The sequence below is a fragment of the Falco peregrinus genome, chromosome 5 (assembly GCF_023634155.1).
Source record: "Falco peregrinus isolate bFalPer1 chromosome 5, bFalPer1.pri, whole genome shotgun sequence".
Classification (NCBI taxonomy): domain Eukaryota; kingdom Metazoa; phylum Chordata; class Aves; order Falconiformes; family Falconidae; genus Falco; species Falco peregrinus.
Genome location: NC_073725.1, coordinates 113,586,564 through 113,599,796, shown reverse-complemented (window position 1 = coordinate 113,599,796; position 13,233 = coordinate 113,586,564). Strand labels below are relative to the sequence as shown.

General features: G+C 39.7%; 1 protein-coding gene across 2 annotated transcripts in view; it reads left to right on the top strand.

Annotated features, from left to right (window-relative positions):
* IARS1 (isoleucyl-tRNA synthetase 1) overlaps positions 1 to 11,424 on the top strand; it is a 112,382-nt gene extending 100,958 nt beyond the window's left edge. For both annotated transcript variants that reach the window (XM_055807031.1, XM_005229913.4), the window contains exons 33-35: positions 4,972 to 5,115; positions 6,075 to 6,227; positions 10,768 to 11,424. In XM_055807031.1, the coding sequence (XP_055663006.1) occupies positions 4,972 to 5,115; positions 6,075 to 6,227; positions 10,768 to 10,850 (380 nt within the window). In that variant the 3' untranslated portion in view covers positions 10,851 to 11,424. The remainder of the gene's footprint in view (positions 1 to 4,971; positions 5,116 to 6,074; positions 6,228 to 10,767) is intronic.
* Positions 11,425 to 13,233: the final 1,809 nt, after the last annotated feature.

Here is a 13,233-nt window from a genome sequence, read left to right as displayed (position 1 = left end):
ACATTACATGTAGTATTTCAGTACATCAGAAAAAGTTACAACTTAAAAATCAGCACACTGAGAACAAGATTACACTAATAACTTAATGCTTCTTTAGTGACTGAGTACAGCAAGTAGAGCACTTAACAGTGGTCACGCCGTGGTGTGACTTCAGAGATGTTTCAACAGTGATAGTGAACTCTGTGTCCTTAGTGTTATTTACAGGCACATCCTGACATTCAAACTTTGTCTGTTTCCGTTCCGTTCATCGTAAGTCTAAAATGAGTGACAAAGACATGAAAAAATACTGCAAAAATGGTAACTGGAGAGCTACAGAAACTTTTGCTAGTGTGTTTTTGTAGAGATATTACAGCAGCAACCCCTGCAGGGGAGGTCCTTGGGTTGGCTGCTGTGAAAGGCTGTGTTTGGGTGCCCGCAGAACTGTAGGGATCACCAGTGCATGCCTGTGACATCAGCAGGGGAATAGTCTTGTCTGTAATGTCAGTGTTACCATCTCTGTCTTTAGTTTTCTTATTTGTCTTTTCCTAAAAGTATTTCTAGAAAAGTGTTTGGGGGTGTGCCATATCTGGTGTAATCCATTACCTTACGGTGATAAAACCTCTCTCCAGGTTGTGCTCAACTGAACTGAATAGTTCTGTCATGTAAAACGATTATTCTTTGCTTTCAGTTATAGGTGATTTCTAGGAAGTTTTGGATCTCTTAGTATCTTCCTCGGGTTTCAGTTACATTTTAAAGGAGGAAAGAGTTTTCCTTGAAATAATTTTCCAAATACTAGTGGTATACTTCATAGCAGTGTGGTGTGTGCCTGCAGAGGTGGGTATGTACTGGTACAATTAATTACCATCATAGATACTAAGAGATGATCTGCAGAAGGCTGGGAAAGTTGGGAAACTCTCATCTCATTAAGATTATAAGCAGTTTGACTGCTTAATTGGTTTGTCTTCTGCACTAACAGGACAAAAGGATGCAGCATAGATCTATTAATGCTGAATTACTAAAGGAAGTGGTAAAGAAATCTGTTTTCCCTCTTCCTCAAAGGTTCTTTTCTGCTGTGGTAACGAAGGTGGCTTTGTTTCTCTCCTTTCCGTGTCACACTGGCTGTGTAGGTGTCATTTTGGGACTTACCGTCTTGGTGTGCTGGTTTTAAACTTTTAGTCTCTGTCGGTGGTCTGAGCAGAGTGGGTTTTTTTCCCTGCCTGCCTGTTAAAAGCATGGAAGTTCCCTTGGAAAATGGAATTATTGAATTCACTTTTGTTGCACTTCCGCAGAGATCTCGAGAAAGTATTGATCAGCAGAAGATACGGCTCCCTGAGGAGTCAGGGTTGAAGGCATGGACAAAGAAAATAGCTCTTAAAGATGCTCGAGAATAGCACTGAAATTCCTGACGTTTAGTTTGGATACAATCCCTTTGCTTTACCTGCCCAACCTTCGCGTGGGTAACTTTAGGTGACTCCAGGGTCTCTGTAGGTGAGGCAGGGATCAGTGTCGGCCGCTCTGAGAGGAATTGCAAAGAAGGCTCATGCACTCCGGACAAAACGTTGCTGAATAGTTCCCATGTGCGTTAATTACATTGTGACCCAGTAAAACCATATTTCTGGCTCCTTATTTTCCTTCCTGTGGTTTTTAGGGCTGTCCACTTTACTTGCAGTAATTTATTATCTTGTTTTCAAATTGTAATGAAGATTTACTTAGGGTTGTGTAATGGCACAAAGTCAGGCAGTCCTTGTATTAAGGCAGGCTGAAACATGTCATGTTGCCGTTTCTCAGTGCAACACTGAAGTAATGGGATAAACATTTCCTCCCCAACAGTGTATCGATGTATTTTGAGTAACTGCACAAACACTGAGCAAGGCTCTGGGATTTGGACTGACCTTCAGAAACAGGGCATAGAATTTGACTGTTTTTACACTAAACAAAAAAACCAAAAAACCCAAAATTTAAAGGAAAGAGGCTGAGCTCAAGTCAGATGGTAGAAACGGGTGTCTATGATTTTGCTTTTGCTCTAGATTACTGAAAAGCTGAAAACTTTCTAAACTTATTAGGAATGCTTTTTGGCTTGCACTTGGCTTTTGTGGAAGTAGCCCATATTGAAAAAGACCTATTGGAAAAAAATTCGTTTATCCTTATGGGAATAAATGAAGTGTAAATAATGTAGGGCTTGAAGAGGATTCAAGGCAAGGTTGAGGCAAAAAGCCCCTTACAAATGTCATAATCTTCCAGATGGCTAATTTTTGAAAATTCTATGCTTAGCACTGTTTTCTGAACAAGAGTAGAAACAGGTATTTTTTTTTTTTAATCTTTAATTTTTAAAACGTCACGAGGCTGTAAGGCACCTTAGGAAAACATTACCGCTTAAATCTCAGCTGCAGGGAAATCTGACTTTAAAAGTGATTTTAATATTGATGAGCACTTGTAATAGTTGCTTGTTTTCAAGGGTATTGTTATGTATGAAAAAATTATCCATTGCTTTCTTTTTCTTGCTCTTATTAGAGGGTTATATGAACTGACTCCACTGACAGCACTGTACATGAGCTGTTCCTTGTGAGAATGTCAGCAGTCCTGTAATGCAGAACGCTAGGTCTGTTAAACGTACGAATTGCCGCTGCTGTAGCTCGTGCCCTGCGTAGATCTGCGCGGATCCGGCAGCTGGGCGCCGTCAGACCCGGCGGTGCCTGCGCCGGGTGTCACTCGCTCAGGGAAGCACCCGCCCGCTGTCGCTCTCCTGCCCGTGACCCGGGAACTGGATGTAAGTGGCAGGCGGTGTTCCCTAGTGTGACCCTAAAGCAGCACCTCCAGCTGACGCCCTTTCCATGACTAAATCTTGTTAATTCCTCTCCACTTGTTAATTTGTTTTCCTGCTTTCCTGTAAGTAAAACCAAACCAGAAGCCCCCTGCTGTGCTTGAGCAGGTGCCTTGCACCTCAGGTGTGCTAGAGCAGCGCCTGGGTGGCTGGGGGATGGCCACTGTCATAGTAAAATCTTCATTCTTGAAAACTGAATTTTAGAAGCAGCAGTGGGGTTTTGCCTTTTCCTTTAAAGCTTTTTATATATGTGTGTGTATGTATGTCCTGAGATCTAGTTCAATTACTAAATGTGTATATAAAAAGATAAATATATATACACACACACATATATGTAAAAAAGATAGCATTTTTGAGTCTGGGATGCAGTCTGAGGTCTTCATCTTTCCTTAGGGCAGTCTGATAAGCCTTCCCCATTTCAAGGGGCAGAAGTGGCACTCTTAATTTTTTTTTTTATCCCACTTCAGTTTTGGTTGTTGGTTTTGCTTTGGGGTGTGGTGGTTTGGTTTTTTTTTTTTTTTCTTCCCCCAGAGTCTGGGCTGTAAGCATGAAGGGTTCCTGAGTGCTCACACCCCAGTTGTTACCTACGCAATTGAGTTTGAGTTTTGTATTTGAACTAAACCTTTCAAATCTTAACTCAGTATGAACTGTCCTAACAACAAATATTTGGAGATACTTATGCTTCTTGTTCCTTCTGAGTACTGGAAATTTGTTAATGAGCGATAGGTCTTGTGAATTAATATGCACATTAAATGAGGGACCAACCAACCTCCTACGTATTTCTGCCCAGCAGCTGTGATACTCAGGGTAGACCAGAAGGGATGGGTGTCCCGCCTCAGTTTTGGGTGTTTGTTTTGGTTTGGGGTGGGGGTTTTTTTTTTCCAGAATCTGGTTTGTAAGCATGGGAAGGGTTCCTGTGCATCATGCTTTGATGTTCTGTGGTGGCTGGCAAAATTTTGAGAGCTTGTAACCTGTGATTACTTTTCACCTTTTTAGAAGTTTTGTCTTGTTTTGGGGTTTTCTGGGGCTGGGGATTTTGGTTTGGGTTGGGCTTTGTGGGGTGTTTTTTGTTTGTTTGGTTTTGGTTTGGTTTTAATTTTTAAGTTTATAAACAACCCTGGGAAAAGGAGTGCCACTTCTGCCCCTTGAAATTCATGCAGATGAACTGATGGAAAATAATCTTCGTAAAGCTTAGGTTCCATGACACATGAACAGGGCTGATACAGTATGAAAACATGTTGGAAAGAGATGACAGATGTGCCTGTTGTGTGTTTATAGGCATTGCACAGTTCTAACAAGAAATTAAATGTATTCATTCTTCCTTGATTTTGTCTTTGGAATTCTTTTGTAGCTGCGAAAGCTTTGTAGCAGAGTGTGATGTTATTTCTCTGTATCTTCAGTGTTGTGGCTATCGGCAGCCTTTTTTATTTTACCTGTGTGATAGGCTCCTGTGGGTAGTGCAGAACGCAGCCCTACGTGTTTCATTTGCATTACAGAAACCTCATTAGCATCTCATCCAAGTGCTTTCAGGATGCTGGTGTTACTTCTAAAATCCTTTGAGACCTGGGTCCTATTTTGGGTCTGATCTTCCACCATTTTCTAAATATGTATAGCTGGAGGCATCTGCTGAATCATCAGCTGCTGTTGACATTAAACACAAATACTAATGCAGAGGGCATTATTCATGAGCTAACCAGCCACTGATTTTACGTTTATTGTCATCTGGAGTTTAACGAGGGAAGTATCCTGCTGTTGCATAGTAACACGTATGCAGTGCTGCTTCAGCTAGGGGAGCCCGGGTACAGGCAAAGAACATAGGTCTTAATTTAATGAGATAGAAATTGTTGGCTTAATTGAATAACTTCTTGCTTGTTTTAAGTTGTTCAACTGTGTTTATTGCATTATTAAACTAGTTGTGTATTTATATGCATAAGAAGTGTTGTGTAGGGGGGAATTTCCATGGCAGGCAAAGTACTCTGTTAAGAAAATATTTCTGCACAAATTCTGTTTTTCAGAATGGAGAAATGCTCTTTCTTGAGGAAGGAATCGTGAGGAGGGAAACACTTACACAGTGGAATGAGTAGTTAGAAAGACTTGTTGTCAGCTAATCGAGGGAGAACTGGGCCTCAACTTCCCTGTAATGGCCTGACTGGTCTCGTTTTGTGTTTCAGAACTGATAAACAAAACTGACTTGCTGAGTCTCAGCGGAAAGACTCTACATGTGACAACAGGGTCAGCACCTCCTCTGATCAGCTCTGCTGATGCTCTGCTCTGTCAGTATATCAACTTGCAGCTAATGAATGCAAAACCACAAGGTATGTAGGATGCTGATCTCCTCGTTTACAGGCTGAGCTTTTTGTGATAGAAGCTTTGGACACCATCACTTACCGATGAATAAGTATGTGTGCTTCAATTGGTAGATGGTGATTTTGGTTTTTATTTTCCTAGTATTTGCTTTCTAATAAACACAATGTTTATATTTAGCTCTTCTCCCTCTTTTCATAAAAGAAAAATGAGCCAGTTTGAGATAAAGGACAGCATTTAAACATGAGCCTGTAGCATTGTTTTCCCACTTCTGACCATCAGCTGACCTGTGCAGCTGATTTTAGAAGGCTGAGTCTAAAACTGACCAAAAATGAATAAGGATCCAGCTTTTTACCAAGACATTGTAAGCGGCCTGTGAAACGTTTCTTAGTGCTATTTAACAGCCAAATGAATTGTATTATTAACCTGGTCTGGAGTATAGATACCTGTATGTAATTTTCACAGCTGCTAATCTTATAATTCGTACTCTGAAATGTCCCATGGGAACACTGCGTTGTTAGCGACTTGCTCTTAATCTCTGCCCTGCTGTGAGTCCTTCCCGGACTGTCCATGTGGAATCTTACTGACACTACCGGGAACCTACCTGGGCCAAAAATGTGTTTTTAACTGGGAATTTGATCATCAGAGGCTGCTTTGTGAGCCGCTGTAATTCTTAGTGGTTCGTGTGTCCTGTTGAAACATTTCATGTTTCCCAGTCTCTAGGTTATCCTGTTGACCCAGGTAAAGAATTCTGCAAAGTTTTCTTGTTGTTTTCCCAGCCGTTAATAATCACTTATACTTCTGATTCTATAATTCATTAACTTTAGTGAATCTCTAGGTTGGTATTGGTTTCTTCAGTATGAAGAAATAGAGATGAAATGGAAGAAGAAATCCCAAATTTCAGTTTAACAAGATACGTGAAATAATGCCATGCCTCATGAGTAGTGATTCAACTATTTTTCTTGTTCAGAATGTCAGAAAGGAACAGTGGGAACTCTTCTAATGGAAAACCCTGTTGGTCAGAACGGATTAACGTACCAAGGCCTTCTACATGAAACAGCAAAAGTCTTTGGGCTCAGAAGCAGGAGGCTAAAATTGTTCCTGGATGAAGCACAAACTCAGGGTAAGCACAAACTTTTGGTTTGCTTGTCCAAGGTTACTTGGAAGTTCTTGTTGAGGGGCAGCTAATGTAGCCTGAGCTCTAGTTTAATTACTAAATGCACGCTGTTTACACATTGGTTTCTAATTTTGCCCAGTAATTCAATATTTATTCAAGAAGATCCTTTAAGCACACACATTGATTTAGAAGTTCAAGCTCTAATGCATTCCTTTCAGGAAATGGCCAACACAAGTTCTGTAAAAGTTTCTTCCTTTTGAAATAGAAAAGTCAGTCAGCGATGCAAATGGTGGTGACGTGCTGCTGTGACTAAGCAGAGAGTGAATCTCCTCCTGGAAGTGAGTTGAGTGCGTCTAAAGTGTGGATATTTTAGGAACCTGTTCAAATTGTTCCTGGAACATTTATATTGTTGCAGATACTGTTTTTCCTTTGTTTTGGAGAATGGCAGTGGGTGGAAAAGAGTATCAGATCTATTTTGGAGTGGTATGAGTAGGGTACGGCAGCTGCAATTCATTCAGAATACCTGGGAAGTAGGAAGCTTTGTCACATAGTCACGTATCTGAAATGTTACAGAATCTTCTGAAACCAGAGACAGATGGTGAGGCTTAGAAACAAAAATCTGATTCATGAGAAAGATAAGACTAAGGTTGTAGCCACCTGTAGTGCTAAAAAGTGGGACCTGAGAAAGATCTGGGACTTCGTTGGCCAGGAAGAATGGATTAGAAACTATATGGTAAAAACAAAACAAAACCAAACAAAAAACCAAATAAACCCCCCCAAAACAACAAGAAGCTTATTTCTGTGTATTCAGGAAAATTCAGCTCTTCAGATGAAATGACACAAAGGATTGTCTCCAGTTTATTGCAGTGGCATGATTTACAAGCTGTTTGGGAGGGAGACATGACACTTAGCCTTGGCTTATCCATGAGGTTACCTGTCCAGAAGTTAGCCACCTTGTTTAAACTAGTTATCTTAATCCTCAGAGGGGGTGAATTTCCTCGGGAGGTGCCCGTCAGCTGAGGGGACAGGCAGCTCTCCGGTGTAGCTGGCTGGAGGTGGGCTCGCTTAGCTGTGCGCCTGGGCTGGGGGCGTTCCAGCGGGACAGGTTAGAATCAGAGCAGGTGTGGGGGGGTGGGGGTGTTGTGGATTTTTGGTGTGGGTTTTTTTTTTGTTTCATGTGACCTGAACTCTGTTTATTCAAAAGCCATTTTTGTAAGTAAAATGGATCACAAATATTGATGATACTTTCTAGTGATAGTTTGAGGTAATGCTAAAAATAATGTGCTGAACGGTGTTAAACACAGAGCTGGAGACTGTAGTGTTTAGAAACAGCACAAGGGGCAAGAACCAAGTATATCAAGCATACTTCATTTGCATAAACAAAAAACTTATTTATGTGTGAAACCTTGTTGACTAGGAATTTAGCCATTCGGAAGCAAATGATACTACACATACATCTTTTTTGGTTTCTGTCATTGTTACTGGGCAAAAGGAGTTTACAGCAGCGTATGGTTTCGTTTAAATACTAAAATAACTATTGCATAAAACGTTTGAGCTTTGAAAGAGCGAAGTAACTGACAAAACAGGAAAATGTATAGCCTTAAGTCTCAGTTTAAGTAAGGATTTTTAAAATGCCTTTGCCTAAAAGGGAAAAGAGTTGCATCACTATAACATACTTGTTGTATGAATTCTCTAGAACTATTTAAACTTTAAATAAAGTGTATAAAGTGACACTTCACAATTATGTGAAAGATCAGATTTGCTAACCTTTCAAAGGCTAAAACAACTGGTTTGGTCTTTTTTGGACTTGGAACGTAGAGAACTTGGTCCTGGAGGTTTATTTGTGTAGCTAACACATGCTTATGCCATATAGCTGTGCTTCTGCTATCTCAGATGTAGTTCTCACCATGCAGCTCTCTTAATAACATTTTTTTAAATTGTATAAACACTGAAATGGTTGTTCTTTATCTTCAGATCTCTTTATGTGATAAATAAGTGCTGCATATAAAACAAATATTTTGATGCCTCTGAAAAACGTTAGGTCAGTTAATGTTTATGTGTATTGTTGCAACTTTGTAATCCCCTATTCATCTTTTCATCAATACATTTCAAGGTCCTACCTTCAAAACATAACAAGTTCAGTTTGAGTACTGTGTTTATGGTTTATTCTAAAACTTAAAAAATATTTGTTAACCATTTGAAACTTTTGATGAAAATAGCCTGTGATGTGGAAGGGTGATGCCTGTTATATATATATATATATATGTGTGTGTGTGTGTTTTGTTTTTTTTTTAAAAAAAGTCACTTGGTAGAAAATGAGTTACCAGTTTTGAAAACTTTATTTTTATGAGTGCAGGTGCCATGCAGTTGGGAGTCTGCTCTCTGCTGCACAAAAGCTTGTCAGCTTTTCAGAAATGAATGTGGTGTGCCCCCCCCCCCCCTTTGCAATATTGGAAAAGCATTTGATAAATGTCAAAGTGGTGAGCGTTGCTTATTCATGAGAATGAAACATGAGTGGCAGATTCAGACACGCGTTTGGGCTGAAGGCAATATTTTTTCATGTGCTAACTTCAAAGCCTTCCTTTGGAGAAATTGGCACAGGAAGGAGAATGTCCTTACATTTTGTTGATAATTCGTTTCCAATTTCTACAAGTAATTATTGTGATAAATACTGTTGAAGACAGTAGCTTCATGAAATTCCTAATTTTTCAGGATTTTAAAAATAACTAATTAAAAAAAGACTTTGAGACCAAGTTCATAGTTTGTTTGGCTGCTTCTGCTGACTGAAATAGCTTTTTAACATACTGATGTAACAATGTGATGGGGAGGGAAGGAAGGTTAGTGAGGGAATAAAGCCCTAATTGCTGAATTCGATTATACCTCTACTCTTCTAGCTCTGTAGATGGGTATTCAGCTGCTTAAAGCAGAGCACTGCACTGGAAGAGAACTCCTTAAAAACACTGCCATCATGATCCATAAGGGCTGCTTAATTCTTTAATTAATAGATGGCTTTTAAACTTCGATGCAGACTGTATCTGCTCAGTCTGAAAACGAGCTACCTTTCAAAGAAGGGTGGGAGCCTTAATGTTAGGAGGAGTGTGCATACAGGGAAACAGAACTCCTTGCTGCCATTTCTAGAATCACTTTTCACTTGTACATCATGTTACTGAAAACTGAACTGCTTTTACATTATCCCCATGGATGCACTTCACAGCTTGCTCCCCCCGCACACACACGCTGCCTGGCCTCTCTCAGCTCGAGGCGAGCCCAAGCTGGAGCAGCGTGAATATCAGACGTCAGTTCTGTGATCTGGTGCAGCACACTACAAAATTGTTTCTACTGAAAAGACACCCAGCCATTCTGAATGTTATGAATCTGTCACTTGTGCTAGCACTAATGCCAGAATTTAAAATTGTCTTCTATTTGCTTGCGTTCTCTGTAGGGATTCGAGTGTGCAGAGTAACAGCGTAACCCCCGATATTCTTTTGCTTTGGTTTCACTGGTGTATCTGTGGTTTCTTTGAAGTTTCTTTTCACTTTGAAGTTTCACAGTAAAGAGGCCTCTGGTATATGTGTTATGAAGACTGCTTTTTGTTCCAAAGCTGTACCTCCCAGTATTCAAAACGATCTGCTCTGTTACTGGGGTCGTTCACTACAGCTGACGGGTGTTGGGAAGCATTGAGCTAGTGAGCATCTAGCTCCTCGGGACAGCGCTCTGTAAGGTGGCAAGGGTGGTGACAGAGATCTCCGGGTCCTGCCAACTTTGCAGGTGACTTTTTTTCTGTAGCCACAAAGTACGATTGTATTTCATAAATAATTATAAACCCTGAATCCGCCTGTTGGAAATGTGCTACGTCCTTAAAAGAGGTTTGTTGGTGAGACTTTGTCCTATTACTGTTCTGAACGATGTGCACATAGCTATGAAAAGGCTTAAGGAATCCATGTGGTGTGGTATGATATTCTTTAAGCATACTCAGCAAGATTACAGTGTAGTTTTTCAGCCGATACTACAACAATCCTTGCTGTATGTCTGAAACTCAAGTTAATGTATGCATGTTCTTATTGCTGTACTCCTTCACACGTGTGGTGTTTTATATTCTGTCCCAGATGGGAGGTTAGAGGAGGTGGATCTCTGTGTGGCCGTTCCTCCGCAGTGTTTACAGGGGACTCTGGGTTTCGGTGCATTGTGCTGTATTGTTGATGTTGCCGTCAGTTCATTGCGTTATCAAGTAATTTTCTGAACTAGATACTGTTCTGTGTGGATGTGAAGCTGGGAGCTGGGGGCTGACATAGGCTTTCAAAAAATTGTGCTTTGTAACCTAGGACAAGGTCTTCAACTCCTGCAGCGGCAATCCTGATGTGTGCTGTCCCTTCCCTTAATGCACTGTGCTTCCAGAGTCCTGTCTGGAGCTGAGCAGTTTCTGTCCTAGCCCCATTTTGATCAAATTAGCAGAACTGTCTGAATACGGGGGAAAAAAAAAAGGTGTAAGTAGAAAAGTGAGCAAGAGCACTAACTGTGTTCTCTTTCTCTTGTTTTCTTGGTTCAGAGATCACAAAGGACATCTCCATGAAGAACTTGAGCATGAAGACTGTGTATGTTCGTGTAATACCCACCACAGCTGAATGTTGAGAACTCCAGTTTTTTTGAATAAGACCATGTAGACTTTTTTCCCATAAAAAATGAAGTCAAATTAAGTCAGTATGCTTTTAGTTTAACATCCAAGTTGTGTATGATACTTTTAACATCTCAAATTGCACACAGGATGTTTTCTACCAGTGCATGTCTAATATGCTGCTCTTTGGTTCCACATACAATGTATTTTCGTTGTTATCTTATGAGACTGTAAAAGCTGTTCAGAAAAATGTCACAACTCCTTAACCTTAGATATCTATGCAGTAATTCGCCTGAAAGAATGGGACTTGTACCTCAGTGATGCTGTTCTCTGCCTGTCCTTTATGCAGAGGGCGTCTTTGATTTTCTAAACCATGGGTTACCTACAAGGCTATATGATATATGTGTATATATATATATGCATATATATGTATATACAACCCCCCCATGTTAACAGTAGCTTTGAAACTTATTTAAGGGTTACCCGGATCTGTTCATTCGTACCAGCTGGATTTTCATCAAGTGTGTGGCTGTTGATTTAAAATACTCCCCAGTTTCAATAATGGAACAATAAATCTGCTTCATCTCCAAACACTTGTTTCCCTGAGTTGAAAGTATGTTGCTTTCCTGCATTTTCTAAAGAAGGTAACACTCAGCACACCATCCACATAAGGAAAACCGAGAGAAACTTCAAGGCTGAAAATGTCCATACTGAATGCCAGTGACTGTTTGAGCTGTGATACTGACAGGTGTTAGGGGTTTTGGGGGAGGGTTGTTCACTTTGGTTTCAGGTTTAAAAGCAGTTTTAGATTGAAATTAGTATTGGGGTTTTAGCTTTTACAATAGTCGATAGAACTTGCCAAATGTTTCAGTTTTCACTTGTGTATCTGTAGGCAAGTGAAATAACAGGCAACATTGTTTCAGTTTTAGGATGTTTTTTGACTTCAACTAGAAACTTCAGCATACTTAAGTTTCACTGCATTTCATAGTGTTGTTAATCAGTGTGGAAGCTCGCTATTGTACAGCACACCGAACTTGAGAAGGTGTACGTGCATGCAGCTGCCTTTGCTGCTGTGCCTTTATTAGCTTCCTGAGAACAAGATTACGTACACTGCAAATGAGAGTATTAACAGAGTAACATTTTGTAAGAATAACAAACTCTTACTGAGCATGTTTTTCCATTGCTCTGTGTTTTTCACCTTTACACTATGAATATAAACCAAAGCTTTTGTGTGGTAACACCATGTTAGTGGGAATAACTATAAATAAATGTTCTGTGTAACTACTGTGCTCTAGTGGACCATACCAAAACTGTAAGTGCTTGTTTGAAGTCAAGTCTCTGGCATTCAGCTTACATAAAATTATTTTTATCAGTATTAAAAATGTCAGTGTCTGAACCTTCTGAATCACTGGCGTGTTCAGTTTAATGAATATTGGACATTGCCCGCTACCTTTTCCTGTAACTCAGCTTGTTTACCTTTTTATTGACTCAGTGATATGGCAGTTAAATTTGTATTGTTTGTAGGGTTTTTTGTCACATTAAAAATGTTGAGGTTATATCTTCTGCAAGGTAAGATTGCTGTTCCTAAGCTGAATAATTTTGCTTTATTATTTATGGAGAATAAATGAAGATGGCAAATGATTGCAATCTAACCTCATTCTTAATGAGACAGTCTAAGGGGACAATGTTACTTGTGCTTTTAAAGAGTTATTTGGGATTTAGCATTTTGTGCATGTAATAATATTTCTTTTTATTACTAAGGATGTTGGCTGGCCAGGTTCTATGTAAGGACTGAATTAGTTTTATATGTATGTGTTTATATATATACACGTATACACACACATACACGCTTTCCAGTGAATTAAAAGCCCTGCCAAAATTTATAGATTCACTGAGTTACAAACAGAAAACGATAATCTTCAACAGAACCTTTTTTCTTTCTCAAATCTATTTATAGCTGCTTAATATAAAAAATAATCTGCCCTTAAGAGAAGAAGTACTTGTGAATGTGGTCTAATAATCTCATACTTCGTATCGTGTATAGTTGAATTGAGTTTCCTGGATTTTCTTCAAGTAAATGACTGCTTTATACTGAACATGGAAACTGGCCTTACCCTTGACTTCATGCATGAGCTTTCTCTGTGAAGATCTTTGGCAGAATAGCACTGCCTGTGATGTGCTGTTAAAATAGACAACAGCATGCTGATAAAACTTAAGAGGGGAAGGATTTAAATTATTTACTCACAGTAAAGGGGTGGAGGAAAAATATTGCTGATAATTCTGGGTGTGTCCCTTAGGTTTTGAGACCTATGCAAAGGCACTAGGCTTTAAGACAGGTTAGCAAAGACAGGACTTTATTTTTGTAGACCTGAAATTAGTCTGGTTAGTTTGTGCGTGAGG